The 14,129-nt window shown below is 50.5% G+C and overlaps 2 protein-coding genes across 9 annotated transcripts in view; one reads left to right on the top strand and one right to left on the bottom strand.

Annotated features, from left to right (window-relative positions):
* PPOX (protoporphyrinogen oxidase) overlaps positions 1 to 11,455 on the top strand; it is a 28,350-nt gene extending 16,895 nt beyond the window's left edge. For all 7 annotated transcript variants that reach the window (XM_063946806.1, XM_063946807.1, XM_063946811.1 and 4 more), the window contains 8 exons: positions 5,893 to 6,037; positions 6,167 to 6,357; positions 6,436 to 6,496; positions 6,579 to 6,697; positions 7,554 to 7,667; positions 8,537 to 8,686; positions 10,698 to 10,740; positions 11,131 to 11,455. In XM_063946806.1, the coding sequence (XP_063802876.1) occupies positions 5,893 to 6,037; positions 6,167 to 6,357; positions 6,436 to 6,496; positions 6,579 to 6,697; positions 7,554 to 7,667; positions 8,537 to 8,686; positions 10,698 to 10,740; positions 11,131 to 11,261 (954 nt within the window). In that variant the 3' untranslated portion in view covers positions 11,262 to 11,455. The remainder of the gene's footprint in view (positions 1 to 5,892; positions 6,038 to 6,166; positions 6,358 to 6,435; positions 6,497 to 6,578; positions 6,698 to 7,553; positions 7,668 to 8,536; positions 8,687 to 10,697; positions 10,741 to 11,130) is intronic.
* A 319-nt stretch (positions 11,456 to 11,774) lies between these two features.
* Positions 11,775 to 14,129, bottom strand: part of B4GALT3 (beta-1,4-galactosyltransferase 3) — a 49,682-nt gene continuing 47,327 nt past the window's right edge. For both annotated transcript variants that reach the window (XM_063946803.1, XM_063946804.1), the window contains exon 7: positions 11,775 to 13,564. In XM_063946803.1, coding sequence (XP_063802873.1) covers positions 12,868 to 13,564 — 697 coding nt within the window. In that variant the 3' untranslated portion in view covers positions 11,775 to 12,867. The remainder of the gene's footprint in view (positions 13,565 to 14,129) is intronic.

Here is a 14,129-nt window from a genome sequence, read left to right as displayed (position 1 = left end):
CTGTGTGTATTATAGTAAGGGTGCGGGTGCTAGTCCTCTGCAGGCTATGTGTATTATAGTAAGGGTGCGGGTGCTAGTCCTCTGCAGGCTGTGTGTATTATAGTAAGGGTGCGGGTGCTAGTCCTCTGCAGGCTATGTGTATTATAGTAAGGGTGCGGGTGCTAGTCCTCTGCAGGCTATGTGTATTATAGTAAGGGTGCGGGTGCTAGTCCTCTGCAGGCTGTGTGTATTATAGTAAGGGTGCGGGTGCTAGTCCTCTGCAGGCTGTGTGTATTATAGTAAGGGTGCGGGTGCTAGTCCTCTGCAGGCTATGTGTATTATAGTAAGGGTGCGGGTGCTAGTCCTCTGCAGGCTATGTGTATTATAGTAAGGGTGCGGGTGCTAGTCCTCTGCAGGCTGTGTGTATTATAGTAAGGGTGCGGGTGCTAGTCCTCTGCAGGCTGTGTGTATTATAGTAAGGGTGCGGGTGCTAGTCCTCTGCAGGCTATGTGTATTATAGTAAGGGTGCGGGTGCTAGTCCTCTGCAGGCTATGTGTATTATAGTAAGGGTGCGGGTGCTAGTCCTCTGCAGGCTGTGTGTATTATAGTAAGGGTGCGGGTGCTAGTCCTCTGCAGGCTGTGTGTATTATAGTAAGGGAGCGGGTGCTAGTCCTCTGCAGGCTATGTGTATTATAGTAAGGGTGCGGGTGCTAGTCCTCTGCAGGCTATGTGTATTATAGTAAGGGTGCGGGTGCTAGTCCTCTGCAGGCTGTGTGTATTATAGTAAGGGTGCGGGTGCTAGTCCTCTGCAGGCTGTGTGTGTTATAGTAAGGGTGCGGGTGCTAGTCCTCTGCAGGCTGTGTGTATTATAGTAAGGGTGCGGGTGCTAGTCCTCTGCAGGCTGTGTGTATTATAGTAAGGGTGCGGGTGCTAGTCCTCTGCAGGCTGTGTGTGTTATAGTAAGGGTGCGGGTGCTAGCTGGTGCCTTACGCTGTACATACACCAGGGCTGCTCCTGCAGTAACATGTCTGTGTGTCCTCTGCAGGCTATGTGTATTATAGTAAGGGTGCGGGTGCTGGTGCCTTACGCTGTACATACACCAGGACTGCCCCTGCAGTAACATGTCTGTGTGTCCTCTGCAGGCTATGTGTATTATAGTAAGGGTGCGGGTGCTAGTACTCCGCAGGCTGTGTGTATTATAGTAAGGGTGCGGGTGCTAGTCCCCTGCAGGCTATGTGTATTATAGTAAGGGTGCGGGTGCTAGCTGGTGCCTTACGCTGTACATACACCAGGGCTGCCCCTGCAGTAACATGTCTGTGTGTCCTCTGCAGGCTATGTGTATTATAGTAAGGGTGCGGGTGCTAGTCCTCTGCCGGCTATGTGTATTATAGTAAGGGTGCGGGTGCTAGTCCTCTGCAGGCTATGTGTATTATAGTAAGGGTGCGGGTGCTAGTCCTCTGCAGGCTATGTGTATTATAGTAAGGGTGCGGGTGCTAGTCCTCTGCAGGCTATGTGTATTATAGTAAGGGTGCGGGTGCTAGTCCTCTGCCGGCTATGTGTATTATAGTAAGGGTGCGGGTGCTAGTCCTCTGCAGGCTATGTGTATTATAGTAAGGGTGCGGGTGCTAGTCCTCTGCCGGCTATGTGTATTATAGTAAGGGTGCGGGTGCTAGTCCTCTGCAGGCTGTGTGTATTATAGTAAGGGTGCGGGTGCTAGTCCTCTGCAGGCTGTGTGTATTATAGTAAGGGTGCGGGTGCTAGCTGGTGCCTTACGCTGTACATACGCCAGGGCTGCTCCTGCAGTAACATGTCTGTGTGTCCTCTGCAGGCTATGTGTATTATAGTAAGGGTGCGGGTGCTAGTCCTCTGCAGGCTATGTGTATTATAGTAAGGGTGCGGGTGCTAGCTGGTGCGTTACGCTGTACATACACCAGGGCTGCCCCTGCAGTAACATGTCTGTGTGTCCTCTGCAGGCTATGTGTATTATAGTAAGGGTGCGGGTGCTAGCTGGTGCCTTACGCTGTACATACACCAGGGCTGCCCCTGCAGTAACATGTCTGTGTGTCCTCTGCAGGCTGTGTGTATTATAGTAAGGGAGCGGGTGCTAGTCCTCTGCAGGCTATGTGTATTATAGTAAGGGTGCGGGTGCTAGTCCTCTGCAGGCTATGTGTATTATAGTAAGGGTGCGGGTGCTAGTCCTCTGCAGGCTATGTGTATTATAGTAAGGGTGCTGGTGCCTTACGCTGTACATACACCAGGGCTGCCCCTGCAGTAACATGTCTGTGTGTCCTCTGCAGGCTGTGTGTATTATAGTAAGGGAGCGGGTGCTAGTCCTCTGCAGGCTATGTGTATTATAGTAAGGGTGCGGGTGCTAGTCCTCTGCAGGCTATGTGTATTATAGTAAGGGTGCTGGTGCTAGCTGGTGCCTTACGCTGTACATACACCAGGGCTGCCCCTGCAGTAACATGTCTGTGTGTCCTCTGCAGGCTATGTGTATTATAGTAAGGGTGCGGGTGCTAGTCCTCTGCAGGCTATGTGTATTATAGTAAGGGTGCGGGTGCTAGCTGGTGCCTTACGCTGTACATACACCAGGGATGCCCCTGCAGTAACATGTCTGTGTTTCCTCTGCCGGCTATGTGTATTATAGTAAGGGTGCGGGTGCTAGTCCTCTGCAGGCTATGTGTATTATAGTAAGGGTGCTGGTGCTAGCTGGTGCCTTACGCTGTACATACACCAGGGCTGCCCCTGCAGTAACATGTCTGTGTGTCCTCTGCAGGCTGTGTGTATTATAGTAAGGGAGCGGGTGCTAGTCCTCTGCAGGCTATGTGTATTATAGTAAGGGTGCGGGTGCTAGTCCTCTGCAGGCTATGTGTATTATAGTAAGGGTGCTGGTGCTAGCTGGTGCCTTACGCTGTACATACACCAGGGCTGCCCCTGCAGTAACATGTCTGTGTGTCCTCTGCAGGCTATGTGTATTATAGTAAGGGTGCGGGTGCTAGTCCTCTGCAGGCTATGTGTATTATAGTAAGGGTGCGGGTGCTAGCTGGTGCCTTACGCTGTACATACACCAGGGCTGCCCCTGCAGTAACATGTCTGTGTGTCCTCTGCAGGCTATGTGTATTATAGTAAGGGTGCGGGTGCTAGTCCTCTGCAGGCTATGTGTATTATAGTAAGGGTGCGGGTGCTAGCTGGTGCCTTACGCTGTACATACACCAGGGATGCCCCTGCAGTAACATGTCTGTGTTTCCTCTGCCGGCTATGTGTATTATAGTAAGGGTGCGGGTGCTAGTCCTCTGCAGGCTGTGTGTATTATAGTAAGGGTGCGGGTGCTAGTCCTCTGCAGGCTGTGTGTATTATAGTAAGGGTGCGGGTGCTAGTCCTCTGCAGGCTGTGTGTATTATAGTAAGGGTGCGGGTGCTAGTCCTCTGCAGGCTGTGTGTATTATAGTAAGGGTGCGGGTGCTAGTCCTCTGCAGGCTGTGTGTATTATAGTAAGGGTGCGGGTGCTAGCTGGTGCGTTACGCTGTACATACACCAGGGCTGCTCCTGCATCCTCTGCCGGCTATGTGTATTATAGTAAGGGTGCGGGTGCTAGCTGGTGCGTTACGCTGTACATACACCAGGGCTGCTCCTGCAGTAACATGTCTGTGTGTCCTCTGCAGGCTATGTGTATTATAGTAAGGGAGCGGGTGCTAGTCCTCTGCAGGCTATGTGTATTATAGTAAGGGTGCGGGTGCTAGCTGGTGCCTTACGCTGTACATACACCAGGGCTGCCCCTGCAGTAACATGTCTGTGTGTCCTCTGCAGGCTATGTGTATTATAGTAAGGGTGCGGGTGCTAGTCCTCTGCAGGCTATGTGTATTATAGTAAGGGTGCGGGTGCTAGTCCTCTGCAGGCTATGTGTATTATAGTAAGGGTGCGGGTGCTAGCTGGTGCCTTATGCTGTACATAGACCAGGGCTGCCCCTGCAGTAACATGTCTGTGTGTCCTCTGCAGGCTGTGTGTATTATAGTAAGGGTGCGGGTGCTAGCTGGTGCCTTATGCTGTACATAGACCAGGGCTGCCCCTGCAGTAACATGTCTGTGTGTCCTCTGCAGGCTATGTGTATTATAGTAAGGGAGCGGGTGCTAGTCCTCTGCAGGCTATGTGTATTATAGTAAGGGTGCGGGTGCTAGTCCTCTGCAGGCTATGTGTATTATAGTAAGGGTGCGGGTGCTAGTCCTCTGCAGGCTATGTGTATTATAGTAAGGGTGCGGGTGCTAGTCCTCTGCAGGCTATGTGTATTATAGTAAGGGTGCGGGTGCTAGTCCTCTGCAGGCTATGTGTATTATAGTAAGGGTGCGGGTGCTAGTCCTCTGCAGGCTATGTGTATTATAGTAAGGGTGCGGGTGCTAGTCCTCTGCAGGCTGTGTGTATTATAGTAAGGGAGCGGGTGCTAGTCCTCTGCAGGCTGTGTGTATTATAGTAAGGGAGCGGGTGCTAGTCCTCTGCAGGCTATGTGTATTATAGTAAGGGTGCGGGTGCTAGTCCTCTGCAGGCTATGTGTATTATAGTAAGGGTGCGGGTGCTAGTCCTCTGCAGGCTATGTGTATTATAGTAAGGGTGCGGGTGCTAGTCCTCTGCAGGCTATGTGTATTATAGTAAGGGTGCGGGTGCTAGTCCTCTGCAGGCTATGTGTATTATAGTAAGGGTGCGGGTGCTAGTCCTCTGCAGGCTATGTGTATTATAGTAAGGGTGCGGGTGCTAGTCCTCTGCAGGCTATGTGTATTATAGTAAGGGTGCGGGTGCTAGTCCTCTGCAGGCTATGTGTATTATAGTAAGGGTGCGGGTGCTAGTCCTCTGCAGGCTATGTGTATTATAGTAAGGGAGCGGGTGCTAGTCCTCTGCAGGCTATGTGTATTATAGTAAGGGTGCGGGTGCTAGTCCTCTGCAGGCTATGTGTATTATAGTAAGGGTGCGGGTGCTAGTCCTCTGCAGGCTATGTGTATTATAGTAAGGGTGCGGGTGCTAGTCCTCTGCAGGCTATGTGTATTATAGTAAGGGTGCGGGTGCTAGTCCTCTGCAGGCTATGTGTATTATAGTAAGGGTGCGGGTGCTAGTCCTCTGCAGGCTATGTGTATTATAGTAAGGGTGCGGGTGCTAGTCCTCTGCAGGCTATGTGTATTATAGTAAGGGTGCGGGTGCTAGTCCTCTGCAGGCTATGTGTATTATAGTAAGGGTGCGGGTGCTAGTCCTCTGCAGGCTATGTGTATTATAGTAAGGGTGCGGGTGCTAGTCCTCTGCAGGCTATGTGTATTATAGTAAGGGTGCGGGTGCTAGTCCTCTGCAGGCTATGTGTATTATAGTAAGGGAGCGGGTGCTAGTCCTCTGCAGGCTATGTGTATTATAGTAAGGGTGCGGGTGCTAGTCCTCTGCAGGCTATGTGTATTATAGTAAGGGTGCGGGTGCTAGTCCTCTGCAGGCTATGTGTATTATAGTAAGGGTGCGGGTGCTAGTCCTCTGCAGGCTATGTGTATTATAGTAAGGGTGCGGGTGCTAGTCCTCTGCAGGCTATGTGTATTATAGTAAGGGTGCGGGTGCTAGTCCTCTGCAGGCTGTGTGTATTATAGTAAGGGTGCGGGTGCTAGTCCTCTGCAGGCTGTGTGTATTATAGTAAGGGAGCGGGTGCTAGTCCTCTGCAGGCTATGTGTATTATAGTAAGGGTGCGGGTGCTAGTCCTCTGCAGGCTGTGTGTATTATAGTAAGGGAGCGGGTGCTAGTCCTCTGCAGGCTATGTGTATTATAGTAAGGGTGCGGGTGCTAGTCCTCTGCAGGCTGTGTGTATTATAGTAAGGGTGCGGGTGCTAGCTGGTGCGTTACGCTGTACATACACCAGGGCTGCTCCTGCAGTAACATGTCTGTGTTTCCTCTGCAGCTGGCTGACATCGTCGTAGACAGCCTGTGCCGGGGCGTGTTTGCCGGTGACTGCCGCAAGCTCAGCCTGCGCTCCTGCTTCCCCTTCCTGCATGAGGCAGAACGCAGGAGGAGGTCGGTGATCCTGGGCATGGTGACCGGAGGAGGTAGGACCTTCACGTTACAGAGATTACTATGGGAACCATTTCTAGCCGCTGTTGGAGCCGATGGACGCTCCACTATAGCTGTGTCCGTTGCCATGCGTAGTCTAATTGCTGTGTGATCTGTTGTGACAGGAGAGACCCCACTGATCGACTCGCCGCTGATCCAGAGATCCAAGAAAGAGCGCTGGAGCCAGTGGTCCCTGCGGGGCGGCATGCAGACCCTCTCCGAGGCCCTGGAGGATTACATCAGGCAGAAAGGGGTGGAGGTTCACAAGGACACCCCGGTGGAGGGACTGGAGATAGGAGGCGACCGGCGCTGGCAGGTGCTGGTTGTGGAAGGGGTTAGACGTCACACTGGGCGACGCGCAGCCGGCGTCATCAGAGTTCTCTTCTATTTGTAGGTCAGACTTCCACATGGCAGCATTGCAGCAGACCACGTGTTCAGCGCAGTGCCGGCTGCAGGTAACACACCTGTGTGCAGGCAGAAGGTTCTGCATTGATATTACATGGTACCGACACTGACTTGCTGCCATTTTGTCCCCAGGTCTAAGCCGGCTGCTGGCCCCCGTGGCCCAGCCCATGGCGACTATCCTGCATGAGCTGAGTGCCGCCTCCGTGGCCGTGGTGAATCTGGAGTACGAGGGGGACATTTTACCTATATCTGTGAGTGTGCCGGGTTCCTATACCCCCTGCTCCTTTGTACGTCCTCTGTATGCGCTTATGTTCCCACATCCAGCTTCTGGGCCGTATCCCCAGGGTGATAAGTCCCCTAATACCGCACACGGGGTCTTATTCTTGTACGCAATGGGCGCTGTTCACACAAGGGAGTGATTATCGGCAAACTGCGCATGTGCGGTAGGGTGTCGCCGCGATCCCGCTCGCACCGGGAACTTTGTCGCAGAGTGATTGACGGGAATGGCTGCAAATGTGTACGCAGCTGCGAGAGAGTGCGCAATGGCTCCGGTGGGCGTCTCTTTTCATTATAATCAGAGTGCTTCGCGACCGCACTGCGCACGTGCCAAGGTGCCCCTATAATGCCGCTCGCAGTGAGGATTTAATCGCAGAGCGTTTGACAGGAAGCGATCGTTTGGGGGGAGTTATCGGGGAGTGGCGGCAAATACACAGGATTGTCCCGGCTGTTTCCGGGGCGTGTTTCTGCCGTCAGCTGCGATCGCCCGCGCAGAAAACATGGCGCCAGTGACGCTGCTCCCGCGGCCTGCGTGACCCTAGACCCACTTGAGAAGTCGCGGTTCCTCGTATCTGTGCCGGTGTACATCCTGCGCTGGGTCCGGTGGGCGTCTCCAGTCCTTTCTGGCCTGCTGCTTCTTCTGCGCGGCTTCGCAAGTACGTTGGCTGAAAAATCGCCACTGCGTACAACTCTAAATCAGGCCCCAAGCTAGGGTACAACATGGCTGCCGCTCCGGTGTTATGGTGACAGGTTTAACTGTAGACAATCACCTATAGATCTGGCTGCCAGCTGGGGGCGCCCTCCTCTAGCTTTCTTTATCTCTCTCTGCAGGGTTTTGGGCACCTGATCCCGTCCTTTGAGGATAGGGCTGTGCTGGGCATCGTGTACGACTCTCTGGCTTTCCCAGAACACAACAGACGCGGCACCGCCTCTACCCGGCTGACGGTAAGCCCAGCACACAGGGTGGAACAGAGCAGCAGAGCTGACAATCTAATTACAACTCTCAACATACATTTGGGCTGGGATGTCATGAAGACTAAGTTCAGCGACCGTGCGGGATGGCGGCCGAACTTTGTTTTTTTTAAAGGGGTAATTATTTACAAGGTTAAACCATGTCTTGTATATGATTGGCCGGTTAAAAAAACGTCCAAGTTCAGCCTGCATCTCGCACGCTCGCGGAACGTGGACTTCACTACACGCCGGCCTAGATATATTTATTTAAATGTCCTTCGGGAAAAACCAGAGCATCACGTGTGGTTTGCAGGGAGTTTTCCTTTAAAATAATACTTGCTATGTGTTTTATTTAAAAGGAAACCTCATTTTCCTCGGACGTGTGTGAGATTTAGGGTTTATTAAAATCCGCAATTTCCTACGATTTCGCAAGCGCCTTTTAAAACACTAATTTAATTAAAAGGAAAATCTCGCTGGGTAAATTGACGCTTTAAAATAAAAACACCCTGGCGAGATCATAGAAACTTTATCCGATAGCAAGTTACCGTGGTAGACCGTTTCCTACGACGCCCCGCCTGGTGTGGGCACGGGGGAAGCTATAGAACAGGCCTGGCCAACCTGTGGCTCTCCAGCTGTTGTAAAACTGCAAATCCCAGCATGCCTTGCCACAGTTTTAATATTTCCTAATACCAATACTGTGGCAGTGCATGCTGGGATGTGTAGTTTCACAACACCTGGAGAGCCACAGGTTGGCCAGGCCTGTTCTATAGAAGGAGAAAGCTGACTGTAGAGTGATCAGGACATACGCAGGCCGAGACTGGCGTCCTCTCCGCTGTCTCCCACACTCTCTCCTTCCCCCTCAGGTGATGCTGGGTGGCGCCTGGTTTGAGAGCAGCCTGGGTGATCCGGACAAGGTGCCCCTTGAAAAGCTGTTGAATTTGGCAACGGAAGCGGCTGCGACACAGCTGGGACTCAGCGGGAAACCGACCCGAGCCATTACCAACCTGAATAAGGTAACTGGTCCTACCCAGTCTCAAGCTACAGATGCACCATTCATCCTATCACTGTACTGCGTTATATAGGCAGACTCTTTGTATATATAAACCGGTAGCGATCATTCTATCCATACACAGAGCAGAAGGGTAATAAAAGCCTGTACTAACCTCGCTTATGTGCAAACGCTCTGTCAGCCACAAGTAGGAGCTGTGATCACAACTTGGAATTACTAGAGATCATGTGCAGAGTGCGGAAAGCTGCAAGATTCAACCGCAAAATGGTCTGCCATGCACCCCTACATCAGCCTAACATCATTACTGCTTTTACTGTAAAGAACCCTGCTGTTACATCAGATACACCTAGGGTTCTTCATTGTAACTTTAGGCAGTAAAGAAGACAGATGCCCACGTTTGTCTGATGGGACGCATATGCAGTGTTACATATAGCATATGGGGATTCTGGGATGCAGTCAATTTACCTCCAATCAAAATCCCGACGCTCGAAATCCCAACAGCAATTGACTGACGTTCAAAATCCCGACATGGACAAAATACAGATATTTAAAATACCGACAAGGTCAAAATACTGACATGTAAAATGCCGACATGAGTTTTTCTTGATTTTTTCATTGAAACCGACTTGTTCATACTTTACCATCCCAGTGGACCTGGAGGGGCAATATAATAGTGTGCCGAGTACAATGAGGCACCGTGCCCGAAGCATGGCGAGTGGACGCGGTACACTTATATGGTGTCCATGTCGACCTATGTCGACATACAAAAAAAACAATGAAAACCGCGTGTCTGTATTTTGACCTGTCGGCATTTTACATGTCGGGATTTTGACCTTGTCGGGATTTTGACCGTCGGTCAATTGCTGTCGGGATTTCGACCGTCAGGATTTTGATTGGAGGTATTTCATACCGATCCCGGGGATTCTGTAGATGTTACATGCAATGTAATATATATTGTTCTTGTGTTTATAATTATCAATTTCTAAACAAAAAAAACAATTGGTTGTGCGTACTAAAAGGACATTGCAAAATATATATTAAGCTGTTTGTAGTGGCTAAACAAGAGTTGCCTTAATGGAGTGGTTTGTAAAGATAACCACATGTTCTGCCATGACTTGGCCACTAGGGACAGCGTTTCACCCTACATCTGATAACTCAGGGGTCTATGTATTACGCCTTAGAGGGATATCCAGTTATCCCTATTAAAACATCAGGTCCCAAAAACAGACGTTTTTGGCCATTTTTTCCGATGTTTCACCGATTTTTTTTTTTTTTTTACATTTTTTACAGGCTTTCTAGATGGATCGCCTGAAAAAAAATAAAATCCCTTCTCCCGAAAACTCACAGGTTCAGTGAAATCTGTGTTTTTGTGAGACACAGCCCCGTTTTCGGACGATAATGGGGCTGTTTCCATGGATTCTGCTTCGCCTGCCGGAGGCAGGTGAAACAAAATCCCCGATAAGCAGCGGCTCGCGCTGGCTTATCGGGGCTAATTAGATATCCCCCGGCGGGACAATTAGCCTCGGTGAATATCGGGGCTAATTGGATATCCCCCTTAGAGAGAGATAAAGTGGGCTGAAATAAGGTATCAGCCAATCAGCTCCTAACTGTTATTTGTCAAACACAGCCAGTAACATGGCAGATAGGAGCTGACTAGTTGGTACTTTATCTCCGTCAAAGGCTTTAGTACAGGCATGTCCAAACTGCGGCCCTCCAGCTGTTGTGAAACTACATATCCCAGCATGCCCTGACACAGTTTTGCTGTCAGAGAATGCTAAAGCTGTGTCAGGGCAAGCTGGGATGTGTAGTTTCTCAACAGCTGGAGGGCCGCAGTTTGGACATGCCTGCTTTAGTACATAGACCCGTCATTGTATGACATGGCAGACTCCTGAACATGTCGGTAAAGGTGAACACAGAGCTGTGTGTGTAATGACGGCACACACACACACGTGACAGAACAGTTATATATTGCCGTAGTGCTCAGTAACCAAATAGCGTCTTCTGTTCCCTCACAGAGCTGCATTCCTCAGTACACGCTGGGACACTGGAAGCGGATGGGTAAGGGGACGATGGGGGGGGGGCTGGGTTACACTGTAGATCAGTACTCTGTGCAGGAGGATTTCCAGCTACAGATGCGTCCTCACACCCCGCGCCTGTATACGCCAAGCTGCGGCTGCTACATTGTAGCACTACATAGAGTCAGAGACTCAGTCGCACACAAATATACAAGTGTCACATATCACATTAATCAGCGCAGTCTCCTGGTGTGTCGTATTGCGTTGTGACCAAGATGCATTTTTGGGTGAAAAAGACTCCCGGCGCTAAATTGCACGCGATCTGGCGCAACAAGACAGGCTGTTTGGCGCGACGGTGTGAGGACACATCTGTGTATACACAGTCTGGCTTTATTCTGTATATACACCGAGACCTCCCTTTTCTTGCACACAGAAAACCTCTTCACGTACATCCGGCAGAACCATCTACCTCTCAGCCTCATCGGCGCCTCCTACGAGGGCGTATCTGTCAACGACTGCATCTACAACGCCAAGAAATCCGTCTACAGCTTGACAGGGTGCTAGTGCAAGAACCTGCTTGTCCAATGACCGCTGTGCATTCAGAGACTTACCGTCCTGCGGTGTGACGAATGGTTGTCAGCCGCACGTTGCCAGGTGTATAACAACCTAAGGATAAGCAGATTATCAGTAACCAGAATGCCAGTGACAGAATTTATTACTTATCTCACTGTAAAATAAATGGTGCACACTTACCTTTACCTGCTTGTCTCTTATTGTTCCCGATACCTGCTGAGGCAGTACCAATAAGATATCCATCCATCCCCCCCACCACCACCACCACCACCACCACACTCCTTCATTCCCTGATAGAGAGGCCCTGGAATGACAAACCCTTGGTTCCTGGCCACTGACAGGCTGACACCTCCCCAGGGCACGAATACAGAGTGGTGCCCCCTGGGCACTGGACCCCAGACTGGTGCACCCCACCTCCCAAACCCTGACAGATTCTCCCCCCTGAGCCCTGCTATATATAGAGAGACATTGCAGCATTAATTCCTCATTACCTGGAACAAAGGATTCTGGGAAACGGCTTTATTTCAACATCTCACGCATTGACAAAGTGGAGAGAACTTTCACTTTACAATTTCATGAAACCACGTCAATGACAAATGCCCTGAGGGGGTTGGTGGGGGGACAGCGTGGGGGTCTCACACCTTAGAACACACCGTCCATGCCTCCCATCCCCCGTTATACAGTCTATTATTCAATGTCTTTCCAATCCATATCATAAATAGCAATAAAATATGTCAGTTCCGTTCCAGTGTAACTGTGATACATCACTGCGGCCATTTAAATATTAAACGAGAAAATAAATTACATACACCTAGCATAAAGAGGCAGATATCCGGTTGGAGGGTTGGAGTGGATACGCCATGAACACTTGGGGCGGTGGAATTGAAATACTGTCTCACTCTTACTTAAGGTCCAGAATTTTATATTCTTTTGTGGGTTTTTTTTTGTTTTTTTTTTACATTTGCACCAAACAACTGGTGAAAAAAAAGTTCCACCTCTTTAAGACACAGCAGCCTGAGGAATCCTCTGTCAGTCATCACACCCAGCGCACAGCACGGAGCATTACATTACAATTTGTAAAATATATAGCATTGTCCAAAGATTTATATACATGTATACATCGCAGCCGCTGCCGGCTATCCCGTAATCAGGCAGCAGCGCCATCTAGTGGCCGGGAAAGTTCAGTGCATGGCCATTGTCACAGTGAACGCTACTTTCTCTCGTGCAGTGAGGCACTCAGAAGGCAGGGGCTTAGTGTTACCACACCGCACAGCGCCCACAGACGCTTCTTGCTGCAGCTGATGGCAAGGTGGGAAAACCCAGGCGGGCACAATGTCCGAGCAGACGGACACACTGGAGTGTATCGCAATGTGTTATCCCGTAAAGAGTCTGTACCAGGCCCAAAACAGAGTTCCGCTACTTCTCTGACCTATTTCGCTTTCTAAGGCGAGACACTTGAATACATCAGTAGTAATGATCTGAATTCCTCCATAGGAATAGGCCATAAAAAAATACACGTCGGGGGGAGGGGGAGAATGTTCGGCCCCCCCCCTCCCTGCATTCCTGGGTTAAACATTATAATTCGAGTTGCCGTTTCTCAGAGTTGCGGATCCCTGTCTCCAGTCTGCAGATCTGACGTTAGCGCAGGCGGCCTGCTGCGCGCAGATTGTTCCGGTGCTCTCCTATCTATGTCCTTACTCAAGCTTCCGGCCTCTGACCGGGGTCTTGGTTCTCCGCCGTCCGTGACGGTACCGTTGCCCGCTCTCGCCAAAACTTTTCTTGGCTCCACCCTAATTCTTTTCGCCTTACTTTTTGGGACCACTCGAGCTGCACGAGAGAGAGAAGGAGCTTCTGTACCCGGAGCCCCCTCTTCCCCGATGGGCTTCACAGTAGTTTTATCGTCCTTGTCCCGCCGCCGGACTCTCTTGGACTCGTTTAAGGCGGCCGTAGCTACCGCAGCCTCCTTTACCTGGACGGAGGGGACCGTGGTTCTTTTCTTCCCGTCCTCCACCGCAGATTCCTTTCCAACCGCTGTAGAGTTATTGATCAGCGAGTGAACAAACACAGAGAGCTTGCCCCTGGTGGAATGACTGGTCGTATCGTTGGGTCTATGCTTTACGGGTGGTGGCGTGGGGCCCCGCCTCCTTAAGGGCTTCTGCAACCTGGGGTCTACGCCGATATCCACGGTGATATTGGTGTATAGGGATTCCAGTTCTTTGGAGAGCAGGGTGTACGTTAGGGAGTTCATGCCGTCATGGGTCCACATTCTTTGGGTCCTGATGAGAAGATCAAACCTGCATGACAAGTGTAGACACGGTTCAATCACTGCACGTTATAGAGACTGTGTGATCACGCATTCTAAAGATATAGAACGTAGAACGGTCATTTATATCACCCACACGTGCAACAGCGCATCAACATAGCTTAGATGACGGCATTGCTGTCTGAACGCCGGATATGCGTCTCTTACTACACCCACAGAAAGTGGCCCGGAGCTCGCTTTTAACGGGACTGTAAAGACGTTTTCTTTTTTTTAATATCTTGTGCAATCTTGTAAATCGTCCTACAAGACAGCTGTATAGGGAGGCACTGGCCAGCAGCAGAAAGTGGGCATGCGTTTATGTGACGGTAACCGGGCCGCACGTCTATTAATTTGCAATTTATAACTGCTTCAAAAAAACACAACCTCCCATGTCCGGATAGAATATGTGCCAGATAACAGCAAACATCTAATTTCATGATATGTAATGCCTGCTCCCAGCCTGTAGGTGTCACTCTCGCACCAGGTGTCGTCTCAAGGAGCTGGGCACACTAGGTAACACTGGGTATAACCACGTGGCTCTCTAATAATCATGTTAT

This window comes from Pseudophryne corroboree, chromosome 12 (assembly GCF_028390025.1).
Source record: "Pseudophryne corroboree isolate aPseCor3 chromosome 12, aPseCor3.hap2, whole genome shotgun sequence".
NCBI classification, from domain to species: Eukaryota; Metazoa; Chordata; class Amphibia; order Anura; family Myobatrachidae; genus Pseudophryne; species Pseudophryne corroboree.
The sequence above is the reverse complement of the archived record's forward strand: the minus strand, read 5'-3'. Positions and strand labels throughout refer to the sequence as shown.